This window comes from Erpetoichthys calabaricus, chromosome 3, assembly GCF_900747795.2.
Source record: "Erpetoichthys calabaricus chromosome 3, fErpCal1.3, whole genome shotgun sequence".
NCBI classification, from domain to species: domain Eukaryota; kingdom Metazoa; phylum Chordata; class Cladistia; order Polypteriformes; family Polypteridae; genus Erpetoichthys; species Erpetoichthys calabaricus.
The window spans coordinates 256,053,652-256,068,076 of record NC_041396.2 but is presented as its reverse complement, the minus strand read 5'-3'; the positions used below and the strand labels follow the sequence as shown (position 1 = coordinate 256,068,076).

Below are 14,425 nucleotides of genomic sequence, written 5' to 3'. Positions count from 1 at the left end.
CAGGACTAGCAGATGAGAGCATCCATGTTCTCATTAGGAAGAGATCTAGACTTTTGATATGAGGAAATCACTGGGTGACAGTGCAAGTGAGGATGCACAACTCGAGGAGGTGGTTCAGAGGTCAGATCAGTAAGCCTCCGCGAGTTGACAGATAAACAAACCCCTCACTAACAGCACTTTGACACTACATGCCCCTGGTTGCTATGGCACTCTGTGCATCCAGCTGGCTTTTAATGGAGAACTGAGGGTTAAAGCCAGAGCTTCATGACCTTTCAGAAAGCACATCTGCAACCAAATTAGACAATATTAAAAAAGAGAGTGAGTGGTCTAATTCAGTTTTGCAATGCTGCTGCATTATTAAAGCCAATAAAATGTCACAAAAATCAATGGGGTTCTTACATAAGTTGCATCGAGGCCATGTGTTAAGAGAAACTGCCTACGACTTCCTGTTCATCCCAGAGTCAACTGGCTGCACCTACTGTGTCTATTCAGAAAGAATGCATAGCCTAATGTTTAGGGTAAAGAAAACAACAAAACAGTCCAAAGAGTGTTCCTCGTTGCTCCTACCACCTGCTCTTTACAGAATAAAATACACACAGTATGTCGTAATATTTGTGCACCTCACACACGCATGAACATGCACACACAAATAGAGGATGCACCTCTTCACATCCACTCCTGTCAACTTACCGTGGTGGCATACTGGATATCCTTCCAAATAGATGTCTCCCTGGAGAGGTCTGAGGCTTCAAAGAGATTGTCCAGGATGACTTCACCGATCATATCGTGCCGAGAGAAGCGATCAAAGTCGAAGACGCTGAGGTGTAGTTTACGGCTGACAAGCTCATCGTAGGGCACAGGAAACTGGAAGGACTCATCAAAGGTGGGATTCAGGGTCTTGCGGTGCACCCGCGTTTGGAACTTCCTCTTTCGGTCAGGCAGCAGGTAGATCTTTACGTAGGGGTCCGAGCTACCACAGAAGTCCTTAGCAGGCAAGTCTAAAGCCTTGAGGATGCGGACATTGAGCATTTCATTCTCGTAGTCGTACTTGAGAGAAAAATTAATTTTGCCGCATGTCTTCCCACTGTCCTTTGCTGACTCTTCCAACTCTACTGACTTCTGCTTGTACAACTCCGGCTTAATGCGACCGATGCTGGTGGGCTGCTCGTCGACGTATAGGATGTCTGAGCCATAATCCAGGCTGGATACATGCATCTGCCGAGGCAGGTGTCTCTTGAAAGAGCTGTGCCTGCGGGAAAAGGGAGAAATCCTCACTAGCCCACCTGATCAGAAAGCAGGAAATGCCACATCATACAATGTGTGTGATGTACGAAACTCTTAAAGAATCAATCAATGACACATGGATGTATGACATACAATAAATGCTAATTATAATACGATTATGAAAGAATGAACAATATTAAATTTATCCAGTGACATACTTAGTGGATCATAATGATGTTTACTGATCAATGGGGACCACAGTTTCTGTAAGACAGTCCATATTGTGCATATGTGCAATTTAAAGTATGACATTAGGAACTGTGAAGCTGCACCATATTGATGACATGTAACCTTAGTAATCCTGCACCTAAAAAATAACTACACTGTATAGTGAAGTACATAATTACAGACATTAAATGAGTAAAAATACAGCATTGACAATAACAGCAATGAAGTGATTAAAGTAGAATATGAGAAACAGAAAAACAAAGAGGATGTACACAGACAACAAATCAGTGACAGAGTCTGATTTATGAAACAAAACCAAAAAATTAAAGTGAGGGAAAAACACATACTAAGGACATGAGTAACAGAATATCAAATTCAAAAGAAACAAGATAAAATGTGTTTACTATACAGAGTAAAAATACAGAATGAGACAGAAAAGTAAATAATGTAGCACAGTATGATAAATTCAGAATGGAAAACATTAACATTTTGTTTCGTTTCTAAAAAAAAGAGAACTACTCACTGTACGTTTTTGGTGTTTAACATGACTTTAATACTATGGTTTAATGGAAAATTTAAAGAAAATAATCTATACTGTATATTTTTATTCATCTACAGTTTATTTGTTTATATACATGGTACATTTCAAAAACTGCATTAAACTGAGCCTACTTTCCAGTATTGTATTCACCTGCATCTTGTCAGAAATGCGCGTAATAAGGAGCACCTTCAGGGATTTTAAAGGTAAGACCGGCAGAGCCCAAACTAGGATGAACGAAAAGGCTGCTGACTCCTTCCCTCTTTTCACCCACATGTATGGAATGAATGTATAGGGGAAGGCAGCTTGCATAGGGCATCGTCTTCCACAAGGTGCTAGATGGCAGCCTCCCTTGGGTACGGCATTACTATGGATTCCGTCTGGTGCATTAGGAACTGTAGTTCATTAGCTCATCCCTGTTGGGTTCTGTGGGTGCCACCAGGGGGCACTGAGGAGACTAGCAAGCCTGCTTTGTCATGATTAGGTCTTACCCGGAAGTACTCCCAGGCCATGGTCTTGGGACACTGGAAGTGCTCCCTGGTTTTAGATAAAAGGAGTTGGCTGCCTTAACACAGGGAGCCAGATTTGGAAGGAGAATAACAAAGCTTGCTGGAAGAGTAGAGGAGAGACGACAGACTTACAGAATTGCAAAGAATTGAAAATGCAGTTGTGGTGTGGGAAAGAATTCATTGTGGAAGAGTTTCACACAACCCTTCATTCATTGGTAAACTTGTGTCCAAGCCTTTGTGTCAGGAGTTTGAAGAGCTGCACTGCCCCCTGGAGGAAGAGGTTAGGAGCAGGTGCTGATACAGCGCATTGCCGCACCCACCAAATGTCAAACCAACTCAGGATCACAGATTAGGACCTGAGTGTAGCCATACAACGAATGACACCTCAGCACCACACTAGTTCAGATGGAATGGAACCAGTGTGAGGTTTTTTATGGTGGCTGGAGTGCCAATTCTGCCACCAACCCCCAGGTTTTTCCCTGGAGGTTGGAGGGCCTACATGCAGAGCTGGATGCAGATTAACGTGGCCCCCTGGGGACCATTGTATATATATATATATATGGCGGCACGGTGGCGCAGTGGTAGTGCTGCTGCCTCGCAGTTAGGATACCCGGGTTCGCTTCCCGGGTCCTCCCTGCATGGAGTTTGCATGTTCTCCCCGTGTCTGCGTGGGTTTCCTCCGGTGCTCTGGTTTCCTCCCACAGTCCAAAGACATGCAGGTGAGGTGGATTGGCGATTCTAAATTGGCCCTAGTGTGTGCTCGGTGTGTGTGTGTGTTTGTGTGTGTCCTGCGGTGGGTTGGCACCCTGCCCAGGATTGTTTCCTGCCTTGTGCCCTGTGTTGGCTGGGATTGGCTCTAGCAGACCCCCGTGACACTGTGTTCGGATTCAGCGGGTTAGAAAATGGATGGATGGATATATATATATATATATACTGTATATATATATATATATATATATATATATATATATATATATATATATTGCAATACACATGCACATTGGGACCAAATTGAAGGTCAGATAAGCTTGTCAATACCACTCCCAAGCAAGAGGGACTACTGTTCACTAACCATATTTTCCTCTTTTGACAGCTCCGACCAAATCCAGGAAGATGACACTTTCAAAACCCCGCGCCTGAGAGCTTAGACCTATTTAATCACAATACCTACAGTGGGAGTTCATCACCCTTAGACTAGCTACATTAGAAGACGGATATCTCAATTTATGTTTGTGTGTTGGAACATGTGTGTTCATGTATGTATAATGTTTCCTTTTGTTTTTCTTGTTAATAATTTCTTATCTGGCTTTTATTTCATACTGTTACTTTTTATTCTACAGTATGTAAAGCACTTTGGTCAACTTCTGGTTGTTTTAAACCAGGTGGATCGGAGGTGGATTCAAATTGTTCTATCATGGTGTGGATGGGAGGAAAAATGGGATAGGAGTTATTCTGAAGGAACAGTATGTCAAGAGTGTTTTGGAGGTGAAAAGAGTGTCAGGTAGAGTAATGATTATGAAGCTGGAAACTGGAGGTGTGATGATGAATGTTGTTAGTGCATATGCACTGCAAGTTGGGTGTGCAATGGGTGAGAAAGAAGATTTTTAGAGTGAGTTGGATGAAGTGATGAACAGTGTACCCAAGGGACAGAAAGTGGTAATTGGAGCGGATTTCAATGGGCATGTTGGTAAAGGGAACAGTGGAGACGAGGAGGTGATGGGTAGGCATGGTGTCAAGGAGAGGAATGAAGAAGGTCAGAGGATAGTGGATTTTGCCAAAAGGATGGACATGGCTGTGGCGAATACGTATTTTAAGAAGAGGAAGGAACATAGGGTTATGTACAAGAGTGGAGGAAGATGCACACATGTAGATTACATCCTATGCAGAAGAGTTGATCTGAAGGAGATTGAAGACTTCAAAGTGGTGGCAGGGGAAAGTGTAGTTAAGCAGCATGGGATGGTGGTCTGTAGGATGACGTTGGAGATCAAGAAGAGGAAGAGAGTGCAAGCAGGGTGGAATGAGTGGAGAAGAGTGTCAGGAGTAATCTGTGACAGACGGGTATCAGCAAGAGTGAAAGGGAAGGTCTACAGGAGGGTAGTGAGACCAGCTATGTTATATGGGTTGGAGATGGTGGCTCTGACCAGAAAGCAGGAGACAGAGCTGGAGGTAGCAGAGTTAAAGATGCTAAGATTTGCATTGGGTGTGACGAGGATGGATAGGATTAGAAATGAGTACGTTAGAGGGTCAGCTCAAGTTGGGAGACAAAGTCAGAGAGGTGAGATTGCGTTGGTTTGGACATGTGCAGAGGAGAGATGCTGGGTATATTGGGAGAAGGATGCTAAGGATAGAGCTGACAGGGAAGAGGAAAAGAAGAAGGCCTTAGAGAAGGTTTATTGATGTGGTGAGAGAGGACATGCAAGTGATGGGTGTAACAGAACAAGATGCAGAGGACAGAAAGATATGGAAGAAGATGATCCGCTGTGGCAACCCCTAACGGGAGCAGCCGAAAGAAGAAGTTATATATAATTATTTTTAGCTTGCTATTTTTTTTCTCTTGTAATTATTTTGTATTGTGTAAAGCAGTTTGAGCTACATTCCTTGCATGAAAATGTGCTACAGAAATAAATGTTGTCATTGTGAGTAGGCTGATTTCTCTTATTAAACAGGGCCATCTAGCCAGTTACCCTAAACCCCTGATCATGTGTCTTGTGTGCTTCTTCACTATGTATATTTATATACTGTATATATTGTACTGACTTCAGTAGGACACCACAAAAATTTATGAGAAAAGACTAAAAGAATAGATGAGGTTAGAAAATGAAGAAAATTTTGAAAACCAGGGTTCAAAGAGTGAAATGACAAAACCAGAAATGCCAACCCAAAAGATCAAAGTTTAAGAACCAAATTCAATAACAGAAATTGTTCAAATAAAGTGCAAATATTGCAGAGTATGGACCTATGCAAGCTGACTTTTCAGCAGTCATGCCAATTTTGTTTCCATCGTACAATCTTAGAATTAGGATTCTTAGGACATTTGGTGATGTGCTAACGTTGACATACAGTAGTTTTGCATAAAAATAACAAACTGACGTTGAAAATATGAGGAGAAATTTTAAACATCAAAATAAAGAATCAGAATGAAAAACTGATCCCAGAAAACTAATCCTGAGTCAGAAAAGCCTTAAACATATGAATGGTTTATTTCACATCAACGCAAGCATCAATTGTAACATATATTTAAATTATGGAAGTTTCTTTACTTTGGTCATTTAAGCCATGGCTTTACATTCATTTTCTCCCTTAAAGGACATTTGTAGCCCGGTTTTGGGCCTGTGAAGGGAAGAAAGCCTGCCATATGAGTTTGGAGCTAGGCTGCCTATAGTGAGGCCACGTCTGACACCCAGATCTAGTGGAGTCTGGTCTGGCTGTTGTTTATATTGAGGCCTGCTCACTCTTTTTGATTATCTTTGTGTTGTGGAATAATAACAAGTAGGAGGATAGTGTTGGTCTGCCAGTTAAGCAAAGGGTAGTAGAGCAAAGCAGTTAAATCTCAGCCCACTGCAGGATTGCCTAGGGGATGTAGTTTAGGCAGGAAATCCTGCTGGAAAGGAAAACACAAACTGCAGTGGAAGGACTGCAAGGGGTGGCCTCAGGATTCAGTATGAGCTTTTGTTTTTCAAAGATGCAGAAAAGGCATGAGCAATACACCTAGGTCCACAAGTGCTCACCTGGCAGAATGGAGAAAGAAGAAGGTCAGAATACTGGTAGAAGCTTGTGCCACTTAGAAAGCACATAATTGTTAGATATGGCACTGCTGTGTAATGAAACAGCCAGTGTTTTATAATCAGTTGGTTTTATATTTTTTTTGCAGCTCACCCTGATTCACTTGATTCACTCTTTATGTCTGCTCAGGGATTTTGGAACTTGAGGATTATGAACATGAGGTTGATCTTTGCATTAAATGAGCAAGTTCAATAGTTTTTAACATCTTGCAGTGATGCCATCTTTAATTTCTGTGAGCACTGCTACTTTGTGGCCCTGTTATCACGATGCAGGTCCTGATTGCCAGGAGTATGGAAACAAGGGTCTCGATGCCGGGTGTCATGTGTGTGAAATTAGTTAAAAGCAGGTATTCCCTATCCAAATTGGTGTGGATAAAAACATCCCTTTTCAATTTTTTCAAATTTCTTTCATTTACTGATTTCCTGCTAATGAATTTCTTGCTCTGGTTCCTGACTTGTAAATTTTGGTTTCCCATTTTGGCTCTGATAAAGATTGGTTTGACTCACAGTTTTGTTTCTTTCACTTACAAATTTCTTCTTACTGTTTCAAGTCAATACACAGGGTGGGGGAACAGCACTTATAATTTTATTTTTGTGTGAACCATTTGTGTCAGTACTTCCAATATACCCTGTCACACACACACACACACGCATGGGATGCAGCTACAAGGCCTGAATGAGAGCAATTACATGTGTGGTGGAGTGTGCTGACTCTTTTTCTCACTTTACTGCAGACCGCTCACGGGAAATTTCGCCTGGCCCTGATGACGTCACTTCCAGTGACGGCCCTAATGATGTCACTTCTGGTTACAGGCCTGAGGACGTCACTTCCGGTTCTCAGGCCTTTGATGACATCACTTCTGGTCCCGAGCCTATGGACAAAGACCCTTCTGGTTCCGGCCCTTTGGATGATGTCACTTCCTGCACTGGCCTTTAAAGCCACCATTTTTCCTCTATCCAGTCAGTTCTGTTTTGGACTCTGATCTGTACATATCTGTACACCATTTCTTCTGATTTTGCAGCCAGGATATAATATACGGGTGGCTGCCCCAACCGTTTTTGAACTCTTTGTCAGTTCTTGTGACAACCCTTACGTGTAAACTTGATTTATCCCAATAAACATTTTTTTGTTGGAAATCTGGAGTGAAGTAGTTGTTTTTTGGGCTTGGGGTTTGCTCAGGAGTGGAACCAGAAAGTCACAAAACTAAGAAACGCAGAGTGAGAGACAAAAAATTTGAAATACAGAATGATACATGCTGAACGTATAATATTTTTAGCATGTAGATCTTTTTAAGGAGAATATGAGAGATACAGTATCAGGAAAAGGACATTGGGATACAAGAAAAGAAAATGAGATGGGAAAAAAAAACACGTAATGAGAGATACAGAATTAAGATTGTTGATTTGAGACACATAATTAAAAAGAAATGATGAGAAACAAAATGAGAATTAACACCAAGCTTATAGTCCTGACATGTGAAGCGGGAATATGGAATAAGATAAGGTATGGAATGTGAGATGGAATGTAGACTGTGAGATGGGCATTGCCCAAATCCTCTTGTGTACCACCTTAAAATGGCTTAAGTGCCTCCATGTCTTGCAGTCAAATGGAGATCAGTTGCCATGGACTGAAGACTCTTAGACAGGGCACCATCCTGCCTCCCCCCGACACCCACCAGCCTCACATCAAACCCCAGCACATCTGTCTTTCTGCTGACTCTGTGAATTGAGAGAAAGCGGAGACGGCAAAACATAACAAGAGTGGGATTTCAGGCCTCCGAAGCCTCCTTTTAACGGCGCTTATGAAGCGGATTTGCATTTCTCAATTTCACACTCCCAGAACAACAAATAAAAACATTTCCCATCTCTTGTACTTTTTTTTTGTCTCCTGGCAGCAGATCAAGAAGAATATGATTATCCTCAAAACTGGCGCTTTGCAAAGATGAATAAGGCTGGAAAAAGTTAAGCAAACAAGGGCTTGATGTAGTTGCTGAAATTACAAATCTAAAATAAAAGAGGGGCCTGAAGTTAATAGGTTTTGCCAGAGAGCACTGAGAGATTGAGAAACGGCTCTCCCCCCGCCATCTCCTAGCACGCATTTCACTTAGGGCTGATTTAACTGAAAGAAAGTCCTCTTTCTACAATGTCTTTTTCCTCTTTAAAATATAATCTGCTTTTCCTTCTAGGTCACACTTGACAACTAATCTGCATGGGAAGTAAACATATCTTGGCTAAGCTATGAGTGAGACCTAAAGGGAAATATGTCATCCGAGGTAAGCAGTCCATGTGAAGGACAAAAGAGTGGTGGGAATACAATACAAAAAACAACTTAAAGGTGCCACAAAAAAGATGTGGAAAATTCAAGCCCCCAGCTTCAAAGAGCCAGCCAGAATTTAAGAAATTTGACAAACAAGAGAAGACCATTCAGTCCATCAAGCTTGTTTGATTGCTGATATCTGAGCTGCCCCAATATCTCATCCAGACTCTTCTTAAAGTCAATTCCATGTCTCTTTGGTTTAGTCTAGAGTCCCACAATTCTGCTTGATCAAATTTATCAACGCCTTTGAGGATTTTGAAGATCTGGATTAGTTCCCCATGCAGTTTCCCCTGAAAGAGGTTCAATTTTCTAAGTCTGTCAAACAACATTCCCCCAGTTCTCCATTGCCAATGCTTGCATCCAGCCTACCAATGCAGGCTCACACCAACTCAATCAGAAACACTTCACTGTCTACTTTTGTTTTATTCTGTCCTATGAATCTAAATGATGGTACTGAAACCATCTTGTAACCACACCAAAGCCCAACCAGCTACCACAGCTGGAATGAAGAATCTTGGAGTTACTGATCCCCCTTATGATTCCGGTGTGATTGATAATGGAGTGTCCCCAAGATGCCCAGTGAACCTGCTCTAGTAGAGGGTTTATGTTCATGAGGAATAAGACTATAAAGAAGCCCCCACACACAAACTCTGAATGGTTCATTCCCTTTTTCCCAGCTCTAACCCGTAGCAGGAGGTTCTGACCTGGTAGAAGATGCAGGCTCTGTTGACTGCCTCTGCATGCGAGCGCGTCTCAAAATGTGCTCCCTCATCGAGAGCTGAACTTCGGCGGGAATATCTGGAGAAGTATGGCTGATTTTCACCGCTGCTTCCAGGATGCTCATGGCCCCCGGCTCTTTAAGCTTGTCTGCTGCCATCTTCTCCTTCTCTTGTTCTCCTGCGGATGGGGCAGCGTAGGGCAGGGAGAGGGCGGCAACGCTTAAGGACAGGGCCTTGCTCCTCCAGGGTACCCAGCACAGCTTCCAAAGGAGAAAGAGAAAGACTGCCACCAGGGCAACGCCACACGTGGTAACAACGACAGCGAGGAGGCTGGTTGAAAGTTCTGTGGGGAAAGACAAATAAAGAAGAAGAAGGGTAAATCAAGAGCGGCTAAGGCTCACAACCTAGTGGTTGTGAGTTAATATCCCACTACTGACTCTGTGCGGCCACGAGCAAGTCACTTCACCTGCTTGTGCTCCATCTGGGAAAAAACAAAAGAAATGCAACCAATTGAACCTGAGATGTTGAAAGTCACCTTGGAGAAAAGAGTCAGTTAAATAATAAGTAAAAATAATAATAAGAACAAGGATAAAAGAGTGTTAGAATAGAAAAGGGAAAGAGAAATAAATGTGACTCATGCTTTGTGTTAATAAACATCAGTCCACTCCAAAGTGGCATCAGCTGCCATAGTCTGTGACAAGCATAATAAAACAGTTAAGCAGGACAAAACTGTCTAAAGAGTACCTGGACATCCTGTTGACCGACCCCCATACTGTCAATTACAGATAAGGGGTGAAGCATCAGTGCACACACCACATGAGTAAATGACCTAGATGGGGTGTATGAGGGTAAATGAAGTATGTTTGTGGTTGTGTGCAGGCTTGTGTGTGTACAAGTAAGAGAAAGGAGGAGGACAAGGGGCAGGATGGCCAAGCTATGGCAGGAGTGTTAATGCTGCCTGTCATTCTCAAGTCGAAGCGAGAAGTGATGATGTAACACCCAAAAGAGTGGGGAGCAGGAGCATTACAATGGATGTGAATGATGTTCATAATTCAAATATCTACCACCATTCAGTTAAATACAGTCATGTTTTGTGTTTCTGTTTTATTCTTGTTTATTTTTTCTGTCATGCACTGCCTATTTTGAATGGGTTTCTATGACACCATGTCATAGACTACAGAACAGTGCTTACCCCAGTCCTGGTCTACTTTTAACCTAATATTGGTGATAAACCAGCAAGTGAAACTGAATTTGTTTGACTTTGAGAAAATTATTGAGAAACTTTGCCATTTGCACCATTGAGCCGGGTAGAATGGTGTTTGACATTTTGAGGGATGGCCAGGGCTATTACTCGGCCAGGATGCCGCCTGGGTTGGAAGGACAGAGGTAGAGACTATATTTGGGACATTGTCTTCCCTGAGACGCTAGAGGGCAGCACACCTGGGTTGCTACAGCACCACGGTTCCCCGCAAGGCATGCTGGGAGTTGTAGTTTAGAGCAGCCCTGTTGGGCTCCATGGGCGCCCCCAGGGGGTGCTGCAGGTACGTCTGAGTCCTCTGTGGCACCACATCCACCATATCCGGAAATGCAGCCGGAAGAAAGTCAAGAGACACCTGGAGCACTTCTGGATGCACTTTAAAAGGAGCCACCTCATCACTAGTCAGAGAGCCAGAGTCAGGAGGTGGAGGACAAAGCTTGCGAAGAGGAGTGGAGGCGAGGAAGGGAGAGAGAGAGAAGAATGAAAGAAGGGCTGTATTGAGGACTGATCATTTATGTTAGGTAGAATGCTTAGAGAGGGCTGAGTGGTCCCATGGCCTGGAACCCTTGCAGAGTTTATTTTTTCTCCAGTCATCTGAACTTTTTTTTGTTTTTTCTGTCCTCCCAGGCCATCGGACCTTACTTTTATTCTATGTTAATTAGTGTTCTCTTATTTTAATTCTTACTTTGTCTTTTTTCTCTTTCTTCATCATGTAAAGCACTTTGAGCTACATTATTTGTATGAAAATGTGCTATATAAATAAATGTTGTTTTGTTGTGTTTGGTGCTTTTGTACTGTGCTGTGAAGTGGGGAGCAACAGAAAAGGCTTTCCTCCTGAAGAATAAAACGTATGTTGTGTTGAACTTGTGTCTCAGCCTGTCTGTGTCGGGGTTGGGGAAGCTGTACGTTCCCTGGTGGTTCACAACGTATATAAAATCTCTTACTCTCCATATTTTTTCATCTCATCTGGATCCTTGTAGCAGTGCCAACAATGGAACTACTCCTCTCATCAGGCAGCAGGAGTTTGCTGTGGCTGATGGGAGGCAGCTTAATCAGCTTGGCACACAAAACGTTTGAAATTTGAAGGTGGCAGGTAGTTTTTTAATCTCAGCTACGTTTTACACCAATTTCACTGCTTCACTTGGTTACAGTATTTGATAACAGAACTCCTTTTTGTCTCATCGTGGGTCTTCTTTAGCCATATTATATTAAAAAAAGCACTATTTTCCCGCTACAGTGTTGGCGGCAAGTGCCCATGCTCTCTCACTCTTTATGTTGCTCTCTTAGGTAGCCTGTTATCCTTTAAAGGAACGCTTGTAATTCTTTTGCTACTTTGGAAGGCTTGCCGTTTCTCTCAGCTTCTCTGCAGCTGCCTCTGAAGCTGATAATTTGTGTGACACTAATGAGGACTCATCCTTAGACTGATGCATCTTATAAGTGCCATTACAATATTGTGTGAGGTTCATCCATCCATCCATCCATTATCCAACCCGCTATATCCTAACCACAGGGTCACGAGGGTCTGCTGGAGCCAATCCCAACGAACACAGGGCGCAAGGCAGGAAACAAACCCTGTGCAGGGCGCCAGCCCACCACAGTTGTGTGAGGTTATATTTTACATAACCAGTGGCGTGAACAAAGAAAGTGGAGGCATGGTGGTGCTTGTTGTACTTGTGGTAAACAGGAATATCATAATACTGTGTACTGTATATGAGACATTATATCTGAGATGACCTGATGACACTCTATTTTTTATCAAAGCAATGCATTACATTTTGTAAACAGCCAGTGCCATTTTACACACATTGCAAGATTGCTAAACCAATCATCTCTCAGCATTTTGCACTTTTTGTGGTATGTCATTTGCGTGCATGAGAAGGAAAGTTTCAAGGAAATGTGGAAAAAGCTATGATGAAACAGAATGAAGTACGGTTGTTTGTTTAGAACACGTCGAGTCGTTTTTGCTCAGAAGATGATAGATAGAGAAAGACAGAGGAACTATTTTGGAATGAGTAAAAATAATTTGTAACTTTAACTGTTTGTTGTTGATATACATTTATTCAAATCTAGTTTATGAGTTTGGGGCCAACACTTCATCATCCTTCAGATGAGACATAAAACCGAGGTCCTGATGCTCTGTGGTCATTAAAGATTCCAGGGCATCCTTTGAAAAGAGCAGGGTGTATTCCGATGTTCTGGCTAAATTGCCCACTTGCCCCCTAATTATCCCCTGTTCTCTGATTGGTTAAATATCTAATCTAATGCTAACGTGCAGTGAATGTACTGGCACAAAATGGCTCATATCATCCAGGTGGATGCTGCACATTAGTGGTGATTGAAGAGGCTCCCCACTCACTATGTAAAGTGCTTTGAATACCTTGAAAAGTGCTATACAAATGTAATGTATTAATATTATTACTATTATAAGTATGATTTACAGAAATTTTAAATGTATTTACAATGAATCACCTTTGAATCATCTCAGCAACCACTACGTGTCCTGACCCACTGCTGTCTCTGTGAGACAAAACACCAACTCCCCCACACCAAACTCTAACCCCCACTAGATGCTTTCCAAGCACCACTTGAATGCTGATGATAGTATTAGGTTTAGCAACCATCTATAAAAGAGTACGCCATCTGCTTAAAAGTTGTCTGCGCTTTATTTCTCCAAAAAAAGACTGGAGATGTAAAACTAGATATTCAAGAAATGTTTCTTTGGTTTTAGTTTAACCTAGACAAGCTTATTAAGTTCAAGTTCGATTTGCCCTTTTGTTCTGGTCTTTAATTGTCTACCAGTTTGGGGTATAGACCTTCTACTGCACATTCAGCCAGTTTTTGCCATTCCTCCTTAACTCTTTCAAGGCTGATTTTATTTTCAGAAAAACTCACTTTTTGATGGTGTGTTCTGCCAATAGAAGAAGTGTGGTAAATTTGAGAAATAAGGGAATAGGAGATGAAAAGATGTCAAGAAAACAAGCCAGTGTACATTATGTGTGTCAGGGTCAATGTCTGGGTGACGTACCCGACAGTAAACTGTCCTCATGAACCCTGGTAGTTTGTAACCAAGATGGGCACAGCAGCAAGTGAGAGACAACAACAATGCTCACATTTTCCAGAAGTGCATAGTGCAAGCTTATTAAATTAATTTCACAATAATAAAAATGCAATGAAGATCCTAATTAATAAATAAATAATCCAATTAAAATCGGAGCACATGAACAATGTACAATAAACCAAGGTAGCAGGATGGGCAGTTCTCTCTCTCTCTCTCTCTCTCTGTCACCCCAGTGGGTCCTCCCAGATGGAGACGACACCGTCAGCTGTGGTCACCTTCTCCCGACTGTCCTGCCTGCCTGCACTTAGCCAAACATCTATCTCTCCATATGCTCCATTAGCGCTTCTAGAATCTCTAGAAGGCTTGTTCTCTCATTCCGGCACGGACACAATTGTTCAGTGGGAACACCGCTTGGAGCCCCATTACATTTGCTCCTTTGCAGGGGCTCAGCCACACTTCCTTCTCTGCTTTTTGTTGCTCTTCTGACTTTGCCTTAGTATTTCTTTTCCAACTTGTAATTTTTCTCTTTTACTCTATTGTGCTCAGACTCACCTTGTAAATGTTGATGGGCATGCGTGCTTGATGACACACTCCAGAGGGCCATCGAAGAACTTGTCCAGACTTTGCACCTCTGCACGTGAGTACTGTCACCCCAATTCCCTCATTAACAACCCCAGGGCTACTCCGCCATGCTACTATAAACCTGCACCCTGTCCTCCCAAGCTTGACTGCACGTTTTTTCTACAACTAGAGTTGCCACGGACCTCACTTCATGACAATGCAAATTTCTAT

At 42.4% G+C, this 14,425-nt stretch overlaps 1 protein-coding gene across 1 annotated transcript in view; it reads right to left on the bottom strand.

Annotated features, from left to right (window-relative positions):
* The window catches only part of LOC114649534 (synaptotagmin-6-like), a 127,558-nt gene extending 113,352 nt beyond the window's left edge, over nt 1-14,206 (bottom strand). The window contains exons 1-4 of the mRNA XM_051924769.1: nt 14,186-14,206; nt 13,468-13,483; nt 9,303-9,660; nt 691-1,249 (exon numbers count right to left, since the gene is read on the bottom strand). Coding sequence (XP_051780729.1) covers nt 691-1,249; nt 9,303-9,660; nt 13,468-13,483; nt 14,186-14,206 — 954 coding nt within the window. The remainder of the gene's footprint in view (nt 1-690; nt 1,250-9,302; nt 9,661-13,467; nt 13,484-14,185) is intronic.
* Between the last annotated feature and the right edge of the window lie 219 nt (nt 14,207-14,425).